Source organism: Trachypithecus francoisi, unplaced genomic scaffold (assembly GCF_009764315.1).
Source record: "Trachypithecus francoisi isolate TF-2019V2 unplaced genomic scaffold, Tfra_2.0 Lachesis_group14, whole genome shotgun sequence".
Classification (NCBI taxonomy): domain Eukaryota; kingdom Metazoa; phylum Chordata; class Mammalia; order Primates; family Cercopithecidae; genus Trachypithecus; species Trachypithecus francoisi.
The window spans coordinates 49,297,345-49,319,595 of record NW_022681459.1 but is presented as its reverse complement, the minus strand read 5'-3'; the positions used below and the strand labels follow the sequence as shown (position 1 = coordinate 49,319,595).

At 51.7% G+C, this 22,251-nt stretch overlaps 2 protein-coding genes, 1 long non-coding RNA gene and 1 other non-coding gene across 7 annotated transcripts in view; 1 reads left to right on the top strand and 3 right to left on the bottom strand.

The window, feature by feature from the left end:
- Window positions 1–7,062: 7,062 nt before the first annotated feature.
- On the bottom strand, window positions 7,063–13,577 carry MTFP1 (mitochondrial fission process 1). 2 transcript variants are annotated; one of them, XM_033233231.1, is made up of 4 exons: window positions 11,680–13,577; window positions 10,141–11,398; window positions 9,242–9,369; window positions 7,063–7,655 (listed from the first exon to the last, which is right to left on the bottom strand). In XM_033233231.1, exons 2-4 carry the CDS (start codon window positions 10,205–10,207, stop codon window positions 7,467–7,469), a joined length of 384 nt encoding a protein of 127 aa, XP_033089122.1. In that variant the 5' UTR covers window positions 10,208–11,398; window positions 11,680–13,577; the 3' UTR covers window positions 7,063–7,466. The 2 variants fall into 2 exon arrangements, with proteins under 2 accessions (XP_033089122.1, XP_033089121.1); XM_033233230.1 differs by lacking the exon at window positions 11,680–13,577 and adding an exon at window positions 8,685–8,917 and having other exon boundaries at window positions 7,064–7,655; window positions 10,141–10,674.
- Window positions 12,207–22,251, bottom strand: part of SEC14L2 (SEC14 like lipid binding 2) — a 28,484-nt gene continuing 18,439 nt past the window's right edge. For 2 of the 3 annotated variants that reach the window (XM_033233228.1, XM_033233229.1), the window contains 4 exons: window positions 20,053–20,159; window positions 19,831–19,970; window positions 19,514–19,683; window positions 12,207–13,727 (listed from right to left, as the gene is read on the bottom strand). In XM_033233228.1, the coding sequence (XP_033089119.1) occupies window positions 13,597–13,727; window positions 19,514–19,683; window positions 19,831–19,970; window positions 20,053–20,159 (548 nt within the window). In that variant the 3' untranslated portion in view covers window positions 12,207–13,596. Of the gene's footprint in view, window positions 13,728–18,939; window positions 19,684–19,830; window positions 19,971–20,052; window positions 20,160–22,251 lie in introns of those variants that run through there. The other variant, XM_033233227.1, reaches the window with a different exon arrangement.
- LOC117096190 lies at window positions 12,583–20,271 on the top strand. The gene is made up of 2 exons (XR_004442376.1): window positions 12,583–12,675; window positions 19,073–20,271. It is a non-coding gene; the product is annotated as an uncharacterized LOC117096190 (long non-coding RNA).
- On the bottom strand, window positions 14,832–14,935 carry LOC117096831. Its single transcript, XR_004442666.1, has one exon. It is a non-coding gene; the product is annotated as a U6 spliceosomal RNA (small nuclear RNA).

Below are 22,251 nucleotides of genomic sequence, written 5' to 3'. Positions count from 1 at the left end.
CTGAGTCCTGCCATACCTAAGACAGTATCTCCTAACAGTGGCCCCTGTTCTGGGGACCTCATGTTCCCAGCCCTTCCTCAGGAAAACCAGAGAGCTAAACTCATTGGTGAACATCTCTTTATTGGAAAACGCTGGTGGGTGTGGGGGCTCCTTAGACTCCGCTGCCTGGACCTGCATCTGGACATGCTTCAAAGCTCCGGGTCCTGAGCCAGCGGTAGTAAAGGAAGACACAGATGTCCATCCCCAGGGCAGACAGCAACACCAAGAGCAGAGTCCCTGTTACGAGTGTCAGTGAGCTGGGAAGACTTCCATATATAAGAGGGAGAGGCTAGTTAGGGCCTGGAAAGGCAAGAAGTGCACCAGCAGCGGCAGGAAGTGCACCAGCAGGGGCAGGAAATATACCAGCAGAGGCAGGAAGTGCACCAGCAGAGCCAGGAAGTGCACCAGCAGAGGCAGGAAGTGCATCAGTGGGGGCAGAAAGTGCACCAGCAGAGGCAGGAAGTGTACCAGCAGGGGCAGGGAGGAGACTGGATGACAGCCCCCATTTCCCAGAACCATGTTGTTCACATGGGAGAGGGTGCAGGGATTCCGGCCTCAACTGGTGCCTATATGACCTCAAGCCTCAGTTTCCCCATCTATAGAATGGGACCTGATTGTGTCTACTGCATGGCATTATTGGGAGGATTCTTGGGAGGATTAAACAGAAAAATGGAAGTCCTGGCCCCTCTCTTGGCAGATAGGCAACAAAGGCAGCATTTATTAACAATATCCAGTGGGCAGCAGTTACTGTTCTTCTGGATAAGGAGGCTTAAAGGGGTAAGTGGCTTCCAAGGTCATGAGGTAAGCAAGCTTATAGCCAGATTGCCTGAGGTTTTAGGCTCTGCCCTGGCAGGCCACAAATGGGGGCCCAGAGAGGAGGGGATGGGGAGAAGGAGGAAGCCAGAGCCTGGTTCTACAGGGACAGCCAAAGACCACTGGATGTGGGGCCCCAGTGTCTCTCACTGTGAAGGGGACCTGGAGAAGAGCCCAGGCTACAGGAGAGGCCTCCCTCACTCATCTCCAGGCCCACTAGAGTCAGAAACCTGACTCAACTCAGAGGACAAGTCAGCCTTCTCTGTCACCTGATTGGAAGCCTTCTTAGGGGCCTGATTGGAAGTCTTCTCAGGGGCCTGATTGGAATGTGGAAGCCAAAGACATCAAAGACAGTTTTAAGCCAAAACACAACATGCCCTCACAACCCCAGCATACACAGCTGTAAACTTCTGACCTTCTACTATTTGCTTACTGATGCTGAAAGTTGAGAGAATATGAAGCTATTTTTTTCCCAAGGAGAGAAAAGATAACATGTTGTTTATACTATGGTGTGAGTGACTACAAGCTTTCTCTCTCCTCTGTGAAACTCTCAGAAGGGCATATATCAAGGGTTATGTGGGTGGAGTTGAAGGGGTCTCCAGATATCTGTTTAATAAAGATTAGATGAAAGCCTCAAAAGTGGCAGACCAATCTAATGCTCTCATTTTGCACTTGGGGAAACCAAGGCCCAGAAACGGAAAGGATTGCCCAAGGTCCCACACAGTAGGAGCCTCTCCAGACAGGGTCCAGAAGGCAGGACCCTCCTTGGTTCTGATCAATGGGCACCTCGAGTGGGTCTTTGTGGCCCAGGCCAGTGTCAGTTTCCTCAGAGGCCTTTAGTAGCAAGATGATGCTTTCTATAAGCCTGTTCATGCAAGGCTGTGACTGGTTCCCTGGGCTAGCTGCCTCCCTTGCCTCAGAGCCTACCTCCACCCTCCACACCCAAATCTGGGGCCTCCTACCTGCCAAGGACCTTTGATAGGGTAACCAGGGGGCCAGGCAGGTAACCTCACAACCGTTACACATACTCCCAGGGTGGCATCCAGAAGTTCCTACCTAGAAGGGATGGGGGTGGTCAGTGCACCAGAGATGGGAACTGGGGGTGGCATGGACCAGACCTGCATTTAACAAGCAAAGAAACAGAGGCTAACAAAAGGTCAGTGACTTGCCCATGATGTCACAGCCAGCAAGAGCTGGAGCTGGGATTTGAACCTGGGTCTAGGTCACAGTCCAAAGTCTCCATTCCCAGTATACCTCACACTGCCAACTCTAGGCCAAGGCAGTTGGGCTGCCCCAGACAAGCATGGGGAACTATTGCAGAAATTCAATCTGGCCAGGCATAGTGGCTCATGCCTGTAATCCCAGCACTTTGGGAGGCCAAGGCAGGTGGATCACGAGATCAGGAGATCGAGACCATCCTGGCTAACACGGTGAAACCCCGTCTCTACTAAAAAAATACAAAAAAACTAGCCGGGCGTGGTGGCGGGCACCTATAGTCCCAGCTACTCAGGAGGCTGAGGCAGGAGAATGGCGTAAACCCGGGAGGCGGAGCTTGCAGTGAGCTGAGATCCGGCCACTGCACTCCAGCCTGGGTGACAGAGTGAGACTCCGTCTCAAAAAAAAAAAGATTCTGGCACTATCTCCATTTCACAGAAAGGCAAACAGAGGCTCCAGAGGTGAAAGGGCCAGTAAAGGGTTCTTGCTCCCCTGGCCTAGAAAGGACTACTCAAGAATTGTACCCATCCTGGCCGGGCGCGGTGGCTCAAGCCTGTAATCCCAGCACTTTGGGAGGCCGAGACGGGCGGATCACGAGGTCAGGAGATCGAGACCATCCTGGCTAACACAGTGAAACCCCGTCTCTACTAAAATACAAAAACTAGCCGGCGAGGTGGCGGGCGCCTGTAGTCCCAGCTACTTGGGAGGCTGAGGCAGGAGAATGGCGTAAACCGGGAGGCGGAGCTTGCAGTGAGCTGAGATCCGGCCACTGCACTCCAGTCCGGGCGACAGAGCGAGACTCCGCCTCAAAAAAAAAAAAAAAAAAAAAAAAAAAAAAAGAATTGTACCCATCCTACTCTATCCTTCTCCTCCAGGTCCAGTACCTATGATTCCTGACAAGGCTGTAGTGTGCAGGGGCCACTTCCATATCCTGGCCGAGGTTGATCACACACTCGTCCACATACACCTGTAAGGGCTAATGGGAGCTGCCAACCACAGCAAACTCCGTGTGGAGCGCAGAGCCCAGGAAAACGGTGCTGGCGTTGGTGGGGTCTGGATCCTCCAACATAGCCCCACCCTGGGCTGGAATGAAACCAAGATGGGAACGACACGAGACCCAGAGATGCTGAAGGGTTTGTCCGAAGCCACACAGCAAGAGGGGAAGCAGGAAAAGCTAGGGCCAGGTGGCCTGAAGCCCAGTGCCCTCACACTCTGTTACTGGTCCTCCCTCACTTCCTGATTTCTCCAGGGGTAGCCTGGCCCAGAACTGGAGGCACAGGAGTCCCTGAGCTAGGAGACCTTACTCTTGGGACATTACTTCAGCCCAGCCAATGTCCCCCACCTGTAGGAAGCAAAGAACCAGGCCAAAGTCTCATGCTGAAGTCCAGATCTCCAAACCCAGCCAGAGAGTCAGTGACCAAGGAGGTGGGAGGAAAGATGGGAGCTCCTGGGCTGGCAAGGAAATAAGGGAGGGATATTGCAACTCTGGCATGTGAGGGGGCCCAGAAAACAAACACTAAAGGCCCGTGCCAAGGCCCCCAGGGCAGCCCATGCAGGAGGAAGAACAGGAGGGAAAGGGCCAGGAATTCCAAATTCCAACCCCCAGGAGAGCATTCCCAGCCCTGCCCCAGGCTCACACCAAACGGGGGCCAGGAAGTCAGCACCTGGTGCCCCGTTTCTGGAGGGGCAGCCCCCACCCAGTCTACCATTCCCTCTTCCTGCAGACCTCCAGGTGGCAGAGGCCTAGGCAGGCTTACGGGCGCTAGGCAGTTCTCACGCCTTGACCACACAGCTGACCCGATGGCGGGAGGCTGCATTGCAGGGCTGCTCTGAACTTCTGGGTGGTGGTACATAGACCAGGTCAGCAAATAATTCCACTGTCTTTCCTGAGATCTGCAAGGATACTTGCTCCTTCGGATGGTGGGAAAAGGCAGGACAGGTAAACTCCCAGCTTGGGCCCCCACCTCACTGGGTGGTCTTGAAGTCACTTGCCCTCTCTGGGCCTCAATTTCCTGCTAGGCCTTGCTTAAATGCCTATTCTGGCAGGGCTCGGTGGCTCACACCTGTAATCCCAGCACTTTGGAAAGCCCACGTGGGAGGACCACTTGAGCCCAGGAGCTAGAGACCAGCCTAGGAAACATAGCGAGATCTAGTCTCTGCAAAATAATAATAATAATAATAATAATAATCAAAAAATTATCCAGGCGCATGCCTGTGGTTCCAGCTACTTGGAAGGCTGAGATGGGAGAATCGCTTGAGCCTGAGAGGTGAAGGCTACAGTAAGTCATCATTGCACTGCTGTACTCCAGCCTGGGCAACAGAGCGAGACCCTGTCTCAAGGGGGAAAAAAAAAGCCGATTCTGCTTTGAAGAACGATGTATTTGGTGGTAGACAGTGTGGTGTTCCCTTCTGTGAGCCTCAGTGTCTTCATGTGGGAAATGGGAATGATGGTTTTATCTCCTCACGAGGCTGTTGAGGATGCAAGAAACAAACGCACGCAAAGGGCATGTGCAAACACACAGATGCTAAATGGCAAATCTGCATCAAACTATTAGCTACTGAATTCTGCAGCGATACAGCGCTCTGCAGCTCTGAGAGAAAGACTCACACTCAGAGAGGCTGTGACTTGCAAAGCAGTATGATCTGATTCTACTCTTCTCTCCAGCCCAGACACCCCAGCTCTGCTCCCCTGAATCTCCTGGGTACCCCCTGACTCTTGGCAGCCTTGTCCTCATGAGCCTCCAACAGCCCCCTTACCAGTTGGATTAAGCCATTAGCTTTAAATGGGGTAGTGAAGACCTCGTAGCCAGGCATGACAGGGACCAGGGAGGGCAGGTAGGTGCCAAGGCACAGGTGGCAAGCATCCACCTAGGGTTCCTTCCTCACTGCCAGGAGGACGTCTGTCTCATTACATTCCTGCAGGAGGCTGTCTCCTGGGAGTCCAGCCCAGGCTAGCTCAGGCGGAGAACCAGACTCAGTGAGAACATGGCCAGCAGAGGGTGCCCCAAAACCTTCCCCAGCATCCCCCGCCTTCAATTAATTCCCTGCATCTCCAGAATGGAGCAGGGAGCCGGGCACAGTGGCTCACGCTTCCAATCCCAGCACTGTGGGAGGCTAAGGCGGGCAGATCACTTGAGGTCAGGAGTTCAAGAGCCGCCTGGCCAACATGGTGAAATCCCTTCTGTACTAAAAATACAAAAATTAGCTGGACACGGTGGCATGCACCTCTAGTCCCAGCTACTCGGGATGCTGAGGCAGGAGAATTGCTTGAACCCAGGAGGGGGAGGTTGCAGTGAGCCAAGTTTGTGCCACTGCACTTCAGCCTGGGTGACAGACTCGGTCTCAAATAATAATAATAATGGAGCAGGGTAAAATGTTGGGGGGTTGTAGGGATGGTGGTGTTCCCCCTACAGACAGGATGTCCACCGACCTCATCCCCATCAGCCTGGCCTGGGAGTGCCTGAAAGCCCCTTATGTGAGCACCTACTATGTGCCAGGCATCTGCAAACCTGTACCCCAGTAGTTCCTTACAAGGCATCACCAGTGGGGCAGTCAAGGGCAGAGGGGGCCCACAGTAGGGCATAGTAAGCGGCAACAACAGAAGGGGCCCTGGGGCTGGTTCGGAAGGATGCCCTTAGCTGGCCAAGAGGGAAAGGATTTGCAGCTGAGGAACATTGTGTTGTGAGGAAAGGCATAGAGGCACAGGAGGGCAGGTGATGGGGAGAACAAGGCTGGGCGCTTAGGCTGTGCGCATGAGCACAAAGCCTGTATGTGGCCTGGGCAGCTCCCAGCTTTAGGGAGAGCCTGCAGACTGGAAGGTGGAGAGTGAGTGAGCAAGGAATTGGTGGTAGACGCCAGGAGATGTCACAGGGATGCAGGTGTGAACGTGCCCCGCCTGGGGCTGTGACTGCCGGGGGAGATGAGCTGGGAAAATGTTGGACTGTAGAAGGATGTGACTGCCAGCTCAGACAGGGAATGGGAGGTGGGGGTCGGGGGCTAGAGAACGAGGTGGGACTTAGAACCTTTAAGGGAACTGGGAGGAAGCGGCAGGTGACTGGGCAGAGGCCACAGGGGCTTGGGAAGGGGACCTTGCCAGTGTGGGACGATACGAGTAGCAGAGAAAGGCTCACCCCACATCACACTCATCCTGTAGCCATGGATACTCCCAGAGCAACAGGGACCACCACCCCAGAGCCCCCATCCTGTCTTGCTGGCAGCACCCCCACCCAGCCCTGTAGCCCCTTTAAGTCCCAGCCCAGGTGCAGGCAAGTCCCACCAGGGCAGGGTCAGCCTACCTGACTGCACCTGGGCTGTGAGGGGTGGGGCCAGGGTCTTGGCAGGAGCTGATTTGGGGCTTGGGGCAGGGCTGAGGGGCCCAGGTCTGCTTTGGCCCTGTGCTCCCACCTCTCTCTCTCTCTGAGCTGTTGAGGGAGCTGGCCCAGGATCAGAGGAATGGAACCCTTTAGCACTCTCGAGCCCAGCAGCTCAGGGGAAGCCACAAGGGAAACAGGCCATTCTCTGATTCTAAGAAGCCCCCTGGTCACTTCCTTCTCTCCAGGCTGCTGAGTCACCTCATGAGGAGGTCTCATGTGACCCTCCTATGGGGCTGCCACCACCATCTTGGGCACCTTCAGGCTCAGATGGTATCTGCCTAACAGGGTCCCCTCCCAGAGGGGTCGGTGCTTTAGGAGGCTTGCAACAAGAGGGCAATGCCAGGCTCAGTGCAGTGGCTCATTCCTATAATCCCAGCAGTTTGGGACACTGAGGTGGGAGGATTGTTTGAACCTAGGCATTCAAGGCCAGCCCGGGCAACATAGGGAGACCCCCATCTCTATTAAAAGTAAGTAAAGGCTAATGCCTACCCCAAAGGAGGCTGGCAGCACCAATGTGGGACACCAGGCACCTTCAGGGAAGCACTGATGGGCGGGGAGGCTGCTACCCCTCCTCCCCACCACCACATCCTTGCTTATCCCAAACAGACATGAAGACACAACAGCCTTGTCAGGATTTATTGGGTCAGAGAAGGGCCTGGCCAGAGAATCTGTCCTGAGGTGTCCCTGGTACTGCACTCCTGAGTTTCTCCCTGAGTTGTCTGCCGCTCCTTGTTCAGCCGTGCCACCGTGGGGTGACTTTGTCAAGCACCTGGAAGTCCTGGGTTCCCAGCTTGCCAAGTGATCTTGGGCCTGTTCCTTGCCCTCCCTGAGCCTCAGTCTCTCATCCTCCATGGGAGGATGTAATTTTCCTGAAAAAGACAGGGCTGGGCCCACCCAGGGTCCACTTCCACTCAGCCTCATGGATTAAGGGGAAGCAGACAGGGTTCAGGTCCTGCCCGTCTGTGACTCTGCAGCCACTGCTTCTTGAAGCCTTTGTCTCTAAGCTTCTGTCCGGCTCAAACCCACTCAGGTGCCAGGGTCTTTGGACCCCAGGGACCCAGGCATCCACATCCCCTGGCAGGAGTGGGAGGGTGACATGAAGCAGGAGGAGGCTGATGCACAGGCCAGGTACCAGCGTGTGATCAGGAGGAGCTGGGCTTCCCGACGGATGGGTAGAGCTTGCGCAGGCTGGAGTCCAGGAGGAAATCCACTGACCTGTAGGGAGTGAGAGGGTGGTGAGCAGGTGCCCAAGGGTGTTCATGAGGGAACAGAAGGCAGAAGGCCAGGGTTAGGGAAAGGGATGCTTAGATTCAGGATACAAATGCCATACAGGCAGAGACCCACCCTTATCCTGATCCTCCCACCTTGGGTTACTTGGGGAAGCTAGACTCAAATTCTCAGAAAAGAAGCCATCCTCTTCTTTATTCAGGAGGAAATTGAAGCACTGGGTAAAAGACATGCTCAGGGCCTCAGGGTCAGCTATCTTCTTCTGGAGAAAGACTCCTCCTCTCATTCTTACATTGGTCTGGTTGGGTTGAGCCCATCTCTGGTTCTAAGACCAAGCACGTGACCCAAGTCTGGCCAATCAACAAAGGGAAACTGGCTCATAGGGTGGGCATGCAGTCCAGAATGGACCACTGACACCCTTACTTGGGATTTTTGTTGTTACTATTTAAAAGCTTCTGCTGGGGGAGGTTAAGCTGGTGGGATAGAAGTTGGGAGCTGCTAGGGCCATTTCTGCTCCCACAAGGAGAGAGCAGGTGAAGCCAGCAAGAAGCAGGGTGGGGTGGGGAGAAAGGCAGCAGGAAGGGGAGACGCAGACCCTTAATGATATCATTTGGGTACCTAGATCCAGCCATGCCTAAATGCAACACAAACCTGGACTTTGACTCCATTTTATTTAAACTTTCAGTTTGAGTTAGGCTTCCGTCACCAATACCTCCCAAAATGCATCCCCTCCAGGTGCACCTGCTCCTGCCTCCCTCTGGTGGTTTTGTAACACTAGGCTTTCTTTCTGGGAATTTACTTGTCCTGTGTCCCATACCCTCAAGGCACCCCTCTTCTTTTATTGCTAAAGTGCCTGCCAGACCATATGACAAGGGTACAGGCTGTCCTTTCTACCCCAGGAGCCAAGTGCCAGCCTTGTCCCTGCTATTGTTCCAGCAAAGTGGGCATGACCCACACTTCGCAGAGTGTAGCTCTACCTGGAGAGTGGATGATCCCTGAGGCCAGGAAGGCACCCACCTGTCAATGGGGTGGATAATGATGGGGATGGTCAACAGCCCAAGTGCAGTGGTGGTCCACTTGCGGACAGCCAGGGGCCAGCGGGTGGCAGTGCCCAGGACATAGAGAGAGGCAGCACACACGCGGTTGATGGTGAAGCCCGGAATGGCCACAGAGGCCAGAGCCTGCCATACAAAGGTGTCCACCACAGCCACTGTCACCCTGGCGCTGCGGCCTGCTTCGGGGCTCGGCACCTGGTGGGCGTAGAGACACTTAATCCAGGTAGGGCAGAGGCAGGAAATCCTGCAACAAGGGGCATGAGGCTAGACCTGGGGGGACAAGTGGCCAGTGGACTTGTCCACACCCAGGAGTGGGGTACAGTCTGCCACATCCAGGTCTGGGAGTGAGTGTAGGGGCGGGGGTACACTGTCCTACAAACAGGACTGTCTGTGGACTGCACTAGGTAACGTTGTAGGGACCGGAGTGTCCCACAGGGACTTTATCACATGCAAGGCTGCGGACTGAACCACACAGGAAGAGAGCTGGGGTGGGGAGATGGAAAATAGGCTAACACTCACCTCTCCAGCCTTCTTGCCTTTGTCAATGGCATCCGCCAGCACGTAGGAGCTGGCCACGCCATAGCTCAGCCACACCACCGCCGCTGGCACAAGAGAGCGGAAAGCCTCGCCCACCTCATTGGCATAGCCTGGGGGAGGGAACTTTTAATTCCTAGGTTCACGAACTGTTCCACAAGGGGGCGCTGGAGCAGGCTGGTTTTCATCCTAGCCAGCTAAGCAGTCCCTGGGTGACCTTAGGCAAATGACTTTACCTCTCTGAGCCTGCCTTTCCAAGATGTAAACTGGTGCCATGATGCCCACCTCGGACTCGGGCCACTGAGGGCGGGCTGAGCACAGAGTCACCATTACCATTCCTTATTGGTTAGATTTCCTGGTCTTGGTCCCAAGAGTAACTGCACTAATGAGGTGACAGGCACCCAGAGAGGCAGAGTGATCGAGGGCACCGCCACTGACTGGACGCTCGCCAAGTGCCAGGCCTTTCTGAGCTTTATCCCATTCCACCCTCGCAACCACCCCCCAATGACAGAGGCCCTCGTGTGCATCTGGTTTGTTTTTGGTTTTGTTTTTTGTTTTTTGCCGAGGAGGAAACTGAGGTTCAGACAGAGTCAGTGCGTGTCAGGACCGAAATGGGCGTGGAGATCTCAACTCCACAGCCAGCCAGAGTGCATGCCAGAGCTGGCAGCCCGCTCACCCCATGCGAGCTTCCGCCCTGGGCGGCCCACCAGGGTAGTGTGACCTTGGGCAAGTCCCTAGCCCTGTCTGAGTCCAGTCTCCGGCCCAAAAGCAGAATGAGAACTGAGAACCTCCCGCCTCCTCTAGTCCCCGGGCCGGCGTCCGGCGACCCCTGCTTCCCCAGTCCAGTGGTGATGGGGTCGCCGCGCCAGTCGCCCCGCGCTCACCCAGGTATCGCACCCACGTGTCCCGGTAGAGATCGCGCTCTGCGCCCCGCGGCTGCGGCTCTGACATGACTCTCCCGCCACAGCCTAGGCCACTGCAGCCTGTACTGGCTCCACTGCAGACTCCGCCGCTGGCACTCGGGTCGGCCTGGCCGGGACCCGCCGAAAGTCCCGCGCCGAAGGACAGGTCAGGAAATCTCCGCCAGCAGGGAGCGTCTGCAAATTCCCCCGCGCACCGAAGCCCCTCTCCCAGGCTAGGGTTTTACAGATTGGTTTTCGTCACGCTTTCTCTGAGCGGTTGGCGCTAACCGCCCCCAGGACTGAGTGTAGGTTTTGGAGCCAAAGAGACAGGAGATCAAATCGGGGGATGCCAGCTACACTGCAAAGCTGGTGACCTCGGGCAAGAGTCTGCTTCTCCAGCCGCTCTTTATTCATTTGTAAAAACGAGGGAGGGACACAGACTGGGCCCGTTGGCTCACGTCTGTGATCCCAGCACTTTGGGAGGTCGGAGGCAGGAAGATCGCTTGAGTCCAAGGGTTCGAGAACAGCCTGGACAACATAGCGAGACCTCGTCTCTACTTAAAAAAAAAAAAAAAAGTAATCGATAAAATGGGGAACACAATAGTGTCCACTCCCTAGGATGCTTCCGAGGATTAATTATAAGTCACCATTTATTGAGTTTATTGCCAGTCTGGATGTTCGCTAAAGGGATCTCCATGGCTTACACCTTATACCCGCCCATTAGCCTGGGACTCCGTTTTACAGGTGAGAAAATGGAGGCACAGAGAAGGGGGGTCATTTTCCCAGAACACACAGCTGCCAAGTGGTGAAGTTGGGATTTGAATCCAAACAGTATAGATCCAGATCCCGTGCTCTTAATGCGAGCTCTAAATGAGGCTAGAGGAGTGAACGGTAAGCGCCTGGAAGGTGGGTGCCTGGACTCTGAAGTGCCTTCTCAGCAGGCGCCATGTATAACTAGGAAGCACTCGCATCTAACTGGATCAGTATGTCCCCAGACTGAGCCTCTTGGGGATAGGGTGTTGAACGAATGAACGAATGAATGAATCGGGCAAGGGAGACAGAGTGAGGAAGCCTTCCCCTGGTGGACCTCAGTTTACCCAGGTGAGCAATGTGTACACTTCACTAAGTCTCTGTGACTCCTTGGCGGGTATAATTGAGCGGCGTTGGAGACAATCCTGGATTCAAATCCTAGCTGTGCCGCCTACTGGTTGTTAGCCTCCCCGAGCCCCAGTTCCCATGTCTGCAAAAAATAAGAGTAGCCAACACTGACGAGCACTTACTTATACCAAGCTCTTAAGCGCTTTGCACGGCTTACTTCCTTTAATCTTTGCAACAACCCAAAGTAAGCACAGGGTTACCGGGTATTGCGTGATACCCGGTAGGCCTCATTAAGAATTAGTTCTTATTTTCATCAAAGGTAGGGAAAATGAGTAACACTGGCTCCCTGTTGAGGCCCCCCGCTTTCAGCCCTAGGCGCCTCTGTCTTGTAGGGCTGTATAGGACAGTCCCGTCAGCAGTTACCTCAAGCGGAACTGGGCTTGTAGGTTGGGGAGGGTAGTTCGTCGGAGAAAAGTTGGTGGGGAACTCTGCGGTCCCCAGCCCCTTGAAACACCGGCAATGCTGGAGTGGAATTATTAGACAGTCCCTAAAACCACGTGATCGCTGCTCCTCCACCGCCCTCTCACTCTCGGCCCACCGCTAGCTCCGCAGGCGCTCGCCCGGACTCACACTTGGCTCGCACGGGCTACGCGGCACGTACTGAGCAGCTGGCGGGGCGGGGCCTCCGCCCTCATTGTGAAGACGGTCAGGAGCATCCTTAGTGCCCTGATCAAAGATGGCGGAAGACAACCCACCAACTGGACCAATCAAAAGGCAAGCTGGACGTGGCCCCTTGAGAAAGCTCACGCTAGAGAGCCGAAGAGAATTTCTGCGCATGCGTCTTACTGGCGTGAAGCGGCTGCTGGGTCCCTGAGGCCGCCTAAGTTTGGGCTTCTTGAGTGAGAGGCAGCGAGGAACCAAGCGGTGGGCATTGAATTTCACTCCCTGCACACTGAACGTTGTTTTATTCACTGGTTAATTTTCCTAACAGCGTTGTAAACCCAGGCCGGGATGTCCTGAGCTGTCTGGCAGAGGCCCGTGCAGCCTCGGCCCCTTCCGGTGCGCGCTAGCCGGGCCTTTGCCGGGAGCTCCCTCAGCTTCGCAAAATGAGCTTCCCAGGCGGGGCCGGGGCCTGGCTCTGAGGGAAAGGCGTTCCCGCCAGATCTGGGGCCGCCTTCCCATGTTCTGTGCAGCCCGGCACCTGTGGTTCGTTGGCGGGGCTCGTGGGATTGGGGTAAGGGCTGTGGTTTCGAGGCCGTCTGTGGCCCCCCCAGCCCCTGGTCTGCGAGACGCTGGCCCCGCCTTTGGGCGGCCTCCTGCCTGGGGGGCCTTCAGGCCTGGCTACGCCGACCGGCATCTGAACTCCCTGCACGCGTGGTATGCCTCCACAGAGGTGGGACTGCTAAAGACCTTGCTCAGGTCAGTCAGGAAGCGGGTTGGTGGGCACCCTCTCCGAGTGCTGCTCTCTTGATCCCACTTAGCATTTTTGTCTCGGGGTTGCTCACATGGAGGACTGCTTGGTGAGAGGCCGGTAGCACTGAAAAGGGCACTGGAAGATCTGCTTTTAGCATTCACTCCCACCCCTAACCTCCCTGGCCCTCCCTACAGCTGTGATCCCTGGGGGTCATTTCCCTTGTGCTTTGTTTGCATGGAGAACAGCGGGTGGTACCCGAAGTCCCAGGAAGCTCTGAGTCAATGACAATCATTAGTAATCAAAGAGGCAGGCTGTGTGGCCCAGGAGTTGCTAAAGTCTCAAAGTGAGGGAGAGGCCAGCCTGTCTAGCCGCAAGTGGGAAGATCTGTGCTGACTCAGGCCACCTCCTGCGACCTGGGAAAAGCCAAAAGTCACCCAAGCCTCAGTGCTAAAAAGTTTGGAAGAGCTTCTGATCCCCACCGTAACACTAGCAACCAGCTACCCTGCTACTTCTCATTGCGATCTAAACTTAGGTGTTCATTTAGGAGCAAGTTTCTCCCCGGCAGCTGACTTCCCTGAAGTGTTACGTCCCCATCTTTCCCCCTTTTCTAATTTTTTTCCCTGCTGCCACCCTGTGGTACCCCCCGCCCCTTAGCTTCGCTGTCCCTGGGCAGGTGAAGTTGGCACACTTTACAGGACAGACAGATCCTATCACAATGGCCAGCCCCTGGGGACTCCTTAGGTATTTGAGAGACAAGGAGACCCACTCCAGTCACTCTTCCTCTGCCTAACTGAAATGAAAGCTCCTGAGGTCTGTCCTCCAGCCCAGTTTCTTTAGGCTTTAGGGTTGTGCGAAAATGACTGCTACAAGGGGTAGAAATTGACAGGGAGACACTGAGGGGGCCAGGCCTGCTGCAGAAGAAGGTGTTATTTTGGGGTGCCTGCCCCCAGCTGTTTCATCTTCTCTTCTGAGGCTTTGTCTGGAAGCAGGACCTCCACGGTGAAATTGACCTTCTTGGCATGAATGAAGCTGTAGGTGTTGTCAAATCGCAGGACATCTGAGGGGAGGCAGAAACCAGACATTCAGGCAGTTCTGACAAAGGGCTTGGGGACAGCGATTTTTGTTGATGTTTATTGACTGAGCAAGGCAGTGTGGCAGGTCATGGGGATGAAGATAGCCTAGGCAATGATCCTTGACCTTCTGAATCTTAATTTAGCTGCGTTGACATGACATTCATGGAGAGAGAAAAATAGGCAGAACATGCCAAGTGCCAGATGAGTGACAGAGACCATCTCGTCTGTACCAGCTTGGAAGAAGAGGGCCTGGTAGACTGAAATCATGTGAAATGCTTTTTAGAGGAGTTAGAGCTTGAACTGGACTTTGAAAGGTGGGAGGAGAATTAGCAGCAGCAGTAGCAGTTGTAATAATAACAGTAATAGCTGTGTGTCGCAGCACTGGGTTGGTAATCTATATGTTATCTCACTCTTCCCCCCAACTCTATGAGTTCAGCAGTAGTCCTGTTTTATATCTGATAAAAAGGAGATGGTGTGACTCTTGTGCCACACAGTGAGGAAATGACAGAACTGGAGTTTCCATCTGGTCCACATTGCTGCCTTTGTTCTGCCTGACTTGGACCCTGGAAAACCTGGCCCTGTTCAATTTTTGACAAAAGGTAAAATGTGCAAACTTTCTGAACCAGGAATTTATCCTGCAAAAAGATAAATGGACAAAGATGCTCGTTGCATCCTTATTTGTATTAATAAGAGACTGGGAAAACTCAAAAGTTCATCAAAGGAGAATTGCTTCAACAATTTTATATTGTAATCCATATGACAGAATACTGATTTTTTTTAAAAAAGAGGTTAGCTCCATAGAAGTGACAGGAAACTGTCCACAATGTGTCCTGAGGTCAAAAAAGCAAGTTGCAGAACAGGATGTAAGCAGTTTGTAACATTTTTGTAAATACATACATAAAAATATTTTTGGCTTTACTGCTTGGTCTGTTTAGACTCCCAGATTCTCTGATGATACCTTTGGTGCTTGTCCTAATGGGAAAGTTTCCTCAAATCCTGTGATGAGTTTGACAGTTTCAGAATTCCTTCATACATACAGTGAATGACAGACAATTCCTGTGAATATATGTGTGTTTATATGTCCTGTTTTCTGTGTATTTATTTAAGATAATCTGATTGTCATCCTCACGCAGTGGCCATACTAATCTCTGTATTGTTTCAATTTTGGTGTATGTGCTGACGAAGCGAGCACTGTATGCCCTGTTTATTATGGAAACGTAATGCTTCTAGATGGAAGATACTTGATAGGATAATAGACATTAGCAGTGGTTTCCTCTGGAAAGAGAAAATGGGCATGCACTTGGCAGAGAAAGCTTCCACACTTTGGCAGAGGAACAGGCTGCTTTTAATCTGTTCCTTTGAGAAGTTGTTCCATTTCAGTCAAACACCCCTTCAGGAGAACTGAATGTGAAAACAAAAACAGTAGCTCTGCCCCATCCCTACCCTGGTCTTCTCTCACTGTTCCCAGCAAGAAAAAAAAATACTCTGTATTTAATCCTAGGACTTAACCTTTTCCTGACCCTGGACAAAATGCATAGTTTAGACAAAGGGTAGACACACCACCCACTCTTTCCTCATGGTGTAAGGTGTTAGTCATCTATTTTTCCCCTGTACTAGAGGTCTTTCAGGGCCAATAGTCCCTCTGGCAAGAGTGAAGCTTCATCTCTGCCCTCGATGATAGAGCCTTAGCAACCAGAATCAACCATGCTGGAGGAGAGGTCCTTTGCATTGGTTGGACCAAGTACTAGGTGGATAATGGCCCTGCCTAGCAAGATACTTGGCCTCAGAAACAAGAAAGGGGTTGATCAGAGAGCCACAGGCCCGAGGGAAGTGGAGTCACTGCAGCTCCAGAGTCTGCATGGTTCATTTTAACACTAATCATAGACTTACAGAGCCCCCAGACACCCTCCAGGATAAGGCTCCTTAACTTTAGTTGGGTAACTGATCCCCTTGAGAATCTGATGAAAGCACACAATTTGGCCAGGCTCACGCCTGCAATCCCAACACTTTGGGAGGCTGAGGCGGGTGGATCACCTGAGGTCGGGAGTTCAAGACCAGCCTAACCAACATGGAGAAACCCCGTCTCTACTAAAAATACAAAATTAGCCAGGCATGGTGGCCCATGCCTGTAATCCCAGCTACTTGGGAGGCTGAGGCAGGAGAATTGCTTGAGCCCGGGAGCCAGAGGTTGCAGTGAGCCAAGATCGAGCCATTACATTCCAGCCTGGGCAACCAGAGTAAAACTCTGTCTTGAAAAAAAAAAAAAAAAAAATTTTTAGATTTTCTGGAGCCCATCGTAGACCCTCTGGGGCCATGGTTCCCAGTGGGAAAGGTACAACCTTACCCTCTCATTTATGTATTGAAAAAATATATATTCTAAATTAGTTTCCTTTTATATCTCTTTTCTATTACCATAGGAGGTTATATTGATTTTTAAATTATGTGTTTAGGTAGGATGGGTTATATTATCAGGATATAATATTCAGAATTTCTGTATTTTGAATTTCACTTCAGAATAGTAAAGGGGACATTTTAGACACTATTTGCTACAAAGAGGAAGTGTTTGGTCCTTAGGATTTAGAACCACTGCTCTGGGGGACCCCAGATTAAAATCTGCTCTGGTCTACTCCTCTCTTTTTGTTGTTGTTGTTGTTGTTTTGAAACAGAGTCTCTCTCTGTCACCCAGATTGGAGTGCAGTGGTGCAGTCTTGGCTCACTGCAGCCTCCGCCTCCCGGGTTCAAGCAATTCTTACGCCAAATAACTGGGATCACCAGCATGTGCCACCACACTCAGCTTATTTTTGTATTTTTTAGTAGAGACGGGGTTTTGCCATGTTGGCCAGACTGGTCTCGAACTCCTGGCCTCGATCCACCTGCCTTGACCTCCTAAAATGCTGGCATTACAGGCATGAGCCACCACGCCCGGCCATCACTTCTGTCATTTTAAGGAGAAGGAAAACCAAACCTAATAGAGACACTTGCTGAAAACACTGGGAGAGTTATTGGCAAAGCTGGACTCAGAAACCAGGCCTCCTGGTGCCTAGCTGGGCTGTTTTCACCACAGCACTACTGACCCTTTCTACAGTGTTTCCAGTCTTCTGACCACATTGTGCACTTCTAGTGGATGAAGTCCAGATCTTTCTTTGGGAATCTTTTTATTCCTAGTTGAGTATTCTATACTCAGTAGGCCCTTGGTAAATATTAGGTGAGAAAACAAAAGTGAAATCAATTCAAAATTTGGTTCTCCTCCTCGGTAATTTAGTGCACTGGGATAAGGACCAGAGAAGCCTGGGGAAGGTTAATGTGCTCTTGCCATTGGAGGCTGGCACAGTTTTAATTTCTCCACTGGATGACTGTTCTGCTTTCCACGGGTCTCCTGGTTCTCCAAGGGCATTGCCCTCCTGCAGATGAACTTGCAAGCTAATACTGGGTTCTCTCTGGGCTCACATCTAACCTTAGCTGTGGCACCGGGTAACAGCTGATTCCCACTTCATTGTCTTTATACCTGGGAAGGGGGAACGGATCCTGTGGCCTGCCTCTGCTCCCCTTGGGAATGGGCAAGGAGCAGATCCAACAAGGCCCTGCAGGCAGGTAAAAGTTCTGGTTGGGAATAAATCCAGAAGGAGCTAAAATAAATTTGGGGGTTTGCAAGCCCAACCTGATTATGTTAAAAGTTTCATGTTCCCTTCTTGGGCAGTGTCCATCAGACACTAAAGAGAAGATACAGGGGTAATGGGCAGATGCTGGAAAATGGTTTGGGGCTCTCCTACTGGCTCTGTGACCTTGTGTCAATTACTTCCCTGGTCTGGGATTCCACACTCTGTCACATCCAGGACAGTCAATGGCCAAGAGGTTCTGGATCAGGACTCTAGGATTCTCTGTGTCTTCTGTCTTGATGTCTACGCAAGCTACTTTATGGGAGAAATAACATCCCTTCTCTATGTCCCAGCTTCCCCATCCATTAAAAAAAGAATTCAAGGCTGGGCATGGTGGCTCATGCTGGTAATCTCAGCACTTTGGGAGCCCAGGAGTTCGAGACCAGCCTGGGCAACACAGTGATACCTAATCTCTACTAAAAACAAAGAAACAGACAAAAAAATTCAAGCTTATATGTATTAAGTGCTTTCTCCTCTGTGGGTGACATTGTCTGGGCTGGTGCTAAACCTTGTTCTTGCTGAAGCACACAGTATACGCCTTCTTCCCCAGGACCTGGCTGCTCACTGATAAGAATATTCCCCCTCCCCCGGGAGCTATATGGTACCCCAGAGCATCTGTGAGGAGGGGGCGGTGGAGATGAAGGATGCCTGGGATGTGAGGAAGGAGGCAAAATCTCAGGTTGGGTGACAGTGTGGACAAGCAGAGCAGCTGAGACATCTGTGAGGCTAGTTCAGATCTCCTGGTAGTGCTGGTACTGCCATAGAAATGGGGCACAGGGCTTCTCCCATCTCCCGGCATTGTCTCCAGGATGGCCCTTCTCCCACAGGCCTCGTCCTAACAATAGTAGTGGTGACTACAGTGCATTGAGTGCTTGCTCTATGCCAGGCATTATGCTAAGTGCCTCACAGAACTTATCACATTGAATCATCAGGTATCCCTGTGAGATACCCCCAGTGTAGCAGTCAGGAAACCGAAGCTTAGGTTTTGTTACTTGCCTAAGGCCATGGAGCTAGCCTTTAGTCAAGTCCAGCTCAGCTCTGATGATAAAGCCCTTGCTCTCATTGATTTCCATTGGCTCTGACAAAAAGAAACTGGAGATTTGATTGTGGGTGTTGAGGGGGGTGTAGGTATGGTTTTTCTGCTTATAAATGTAATGTTAATACATAGTCATCATAAAATATATTTGCAGAAATACTGTAAAAATGAAAGCCCTCCATAAACATCCTATCACCCTAGAGATAACCACTGTTAGAGTTAGAATAAATTTCCCCAGAATTATTTTGTGTGTACACACTTCCTTAACCAAAGTGAGTACATACCATACATGCTGTGTTTCATGCTTATTTGTTTAATATGTCTCAGATACTTTACATGTCAGTTTATTCTCTTTAACATTGTACGGATGGATTGTAATTTACTTAACAGACCTTATTATGGTCATATTGTTTACTGCCAGTTTCCCAGGCTGCTGGGAATATCCTTGTTCCTATATCTTTGTGTATTTGTGTATTTCTGTAGGATAAATTTTCACAAGTAGAATTGCTGAGTCAAGGGGAATTTTAACGGTATTACAGAGTTAAGAGAGATTAAGCACCTTTTCTGATGTCTGTTTCTCATTCCTATATTCTTGTGTAAATTGCCTGCTCATTGTCTGTGTCTGTTCTTTGGTCAGCCGGGAGAGGAGTGAAACTCAGGGGTGAAGGCTGGACTTTTGAGCAGTCTGCTTACCTTGTGATCCCATGCCCACCCAGCCAGTTTTGCCTCTGTGACCTCTGGGAAGGAGCATCCCCAAGAAATATCTGGCCAGTCACAGACCCAGTTAGACCTGGACCAGAAAGCAGACGTGTTGAACCCCTGTGATCGCCTAGGACTGTGACTCACCCATAACTGAGAGTATGAGATCAAAGTCCCACCCTGCTGTTTACCAGCTGGGTCACCATAAACAAGTCTCCAAGCCTAGATTTCTTCATCTAGCAAGGAGAGGGTTGAACTGATGGCATTCCACTTCTAGTTCTAACACTCTGAGAGCCAAAAATCCATGGAGGAAGAAGAACCTCACAGGCAGAAAGCTGGACATGGGGCTTCAAGGCATTGCCAAGTAAGAGATACTTACAGATGCCAGGATCACTGCAGGTGAGGGTCCCATCTTCAGGGACCAGGTGGGAGTTGTACCTCTGGTTGGGCAGCACCTCTGTCATCTCTCCTGCCCGCTGCCTCTCCCCCATCTTGGTCTTCAGGAAAATCCCAAAACCAACATCCGCTCCATCTGACATAAACTGCCATCTGCAGGGGACATCACCAGTTTATAACATAATTCTGTCTGTGTGTGCCCTCTCCGGGGTCCTGGCACCAGGGCTTGTCCTGTCCCAGCCCACCTATCAGGACCTATAGATGAAAGCTCGGGTCTCCTGGAAGGGCCCAGGCCCCTACCTGAGGACACAGCCAGGGAAGAGGATCTCATACTCCACTTGGTGGGAGGAGCCACGGGAAATCTGCACGCTGTGTTCATACTGCTGTTTCACCTGGTCTCTCACATAATACTTCTTGGGGATGTCACCCCCATAGTTGATCTAGAAGCATGGCATGGAGTGAACTGGAATATGCATTTGAGCCAGGCATCCCTGTTCACCTCCAGCCTCTGGTGGCTCATACCTTGGATTTGCACTTGGGGTTTCCATCAGGGTCAGTCATGGTGCCCCCATACTCCACAGGCACCTGGTCAGGGCTGATATGTTTCAGTAAAACCTCCTTCCAATTTGCTGGCAGGAGAGGGAAGGAACGATAGAGATGTATCTCAACACTAGGTAAGATTTCACCATAACCCTAGTGATGTACACTGAAGAGGCAGAAAAAACCCATTTATCGCACCCCCAACACCCCACCTCAAATTCCTGCATTAGGAGCACACAGTGCATGCATAGTACTGCAGGGGGTTCAGTAGCAGCCAGAGGATGGCTCTGCCCCAGACCAGATATCGAGATCCTGGTTCCTGTCCTCACTGTGTCTGAACAGCTAAGTGACCTTATTCTTGCCCTGCCTGGTTATGGTGGAAGTAAAATGAACTAAGTACTTGAGAAGGCTTTTTTTTTTTTTTTTGAGACAGAGTCTCACCTGTTTCCTTAGGCTGGAATGCAGTAGCGCAATCCTGGCTCACTACAACCTCTGCAACCTCCGCCTCCCGAGTTCAAGTGATTCTTCTGCCTCAGCCTCCTGAGTAGCTGGGACTACAGGCACCCGCCACCACACCCGGCTCATTTTTTCTATCTTTAGTAGAAACGGGGTTTCACCATGTTGGCCAGGCTGGTCTCAAACTGCTGACCTCCAATGATCCACCCACACAAGGGCCTCCCAAAGTACTGGAATTACAGGCATGAGCCACTGCGCCTGGCCGAGAGGGCTTTTTAAACCATAAAGTGCCTTATACATGTAAGAGTAAGTTATTACCCCAGGGAGGTGATATATGGAAGTACAGCAGAGGGGGATCAAAGAAAGGGGAGAAGGACATTCCATGCAGAGGGAACAGCCCGTGTGGCAGGCAGGAAGGCCTGAATGCACATACCCTGTCCTGATTAGACTGAACATTGTGAGGGCAGATCTGTGTGTCTTTCCCCCACCTTCCCCTACAGCTAAGTCGTGACTTAATAAATAAGTGCATTTCTGTAGAGTCACCCCTTAAATGGATTCCTTGGCTTTACCCCAGCCACCATTTCGCTTCTGCTCCTATTGTTTTCAGCTGTTGAGCCACCAGTAATTTGGCTTTTTTTTTTTTTTTAATACCCAAGCTCTTTCCTGTCTAGGAGAGTTTGACTCTAGCACAGCCAGTGCTGAGAAGCACTTCTCCACCAATCCAAATTCATAAATACAAGCCAGGTACAATATTTTGATACTAAAACCTGCCCATGCCTACTGTATAGAGCATATAGAGGCAGCAGCTCCAGGCCCTGGGGTACAAGCCAGTGTCATGCTGGCTGGAAACCCAGAGAAACTGTCCAGAGTCTGCCAGCCCTCAGATTTTTAGGGAACAAAGACCATGCAACTCCTGAGAACACAGTGTCTGTGGTCTTGAGGTGATTTAATCTGCACTGCTAAGCTCCAGTGACCAGCCCGAGTGAATTTCCCCCCTCTGTTGAAGATCCTGTACCTTCCCAGCCTGAGGCAGGTTTGGTTGAAAGAGTTTTAGGTGTGGGTAGGGGAACAGACTGAACCTCCTACACAGCTCTGCTGCCAGGAAACCAAACCGTCTCATGCCCATGGTGGGTGGCAGCAGCAGAAAAAACAAAAATCATAAAAAGCTCTTGCTCAGCTTTTATAGTTCTTCCCCGAGTCCAGCTGGAGAGTTGGGATAAGGCCAGGAGGATTCTTCCCATCTTACAGAGAGAATAACTGAGGCAACAAAAAGCAGAGAGCTGGCTGGGCGTAGTGGCTCATGCCTGTAATTCCAGTGCTTTGGGAGGCCGAGGCAGGAGGATTGCTTTATCCCAGGAGTTCAAGATCAACCTGGGCAACATAGATCCCATCTCTACCAAAAATAAAAATTTAGGTGGGTGTGCTGGCTATAGTCCCAGCTGCTCAGGAGACTGAGATGGGACGATCATTCGAGCCCAGGAAGTTGAGGCTGCAGTGAGCCGTGATCACACCTCTGCACTCCAGCCTGAGCAACAGAGCAAGACTCCCTCAAAAAAGAAAGAAGAATGCTTTTGTGGGGACCTAAATTAAAAAAAAAAAACAACAGAGCTTGAGCTTGTTGCTGCCAGAGCTAAGTCTGGAACCCAGAAGTCCTACACTTCCCTGATGAGTTCACTTCACTCCCTGGGCCTCACTAGCACACATTTGGAAAATCTCCACTTCTGA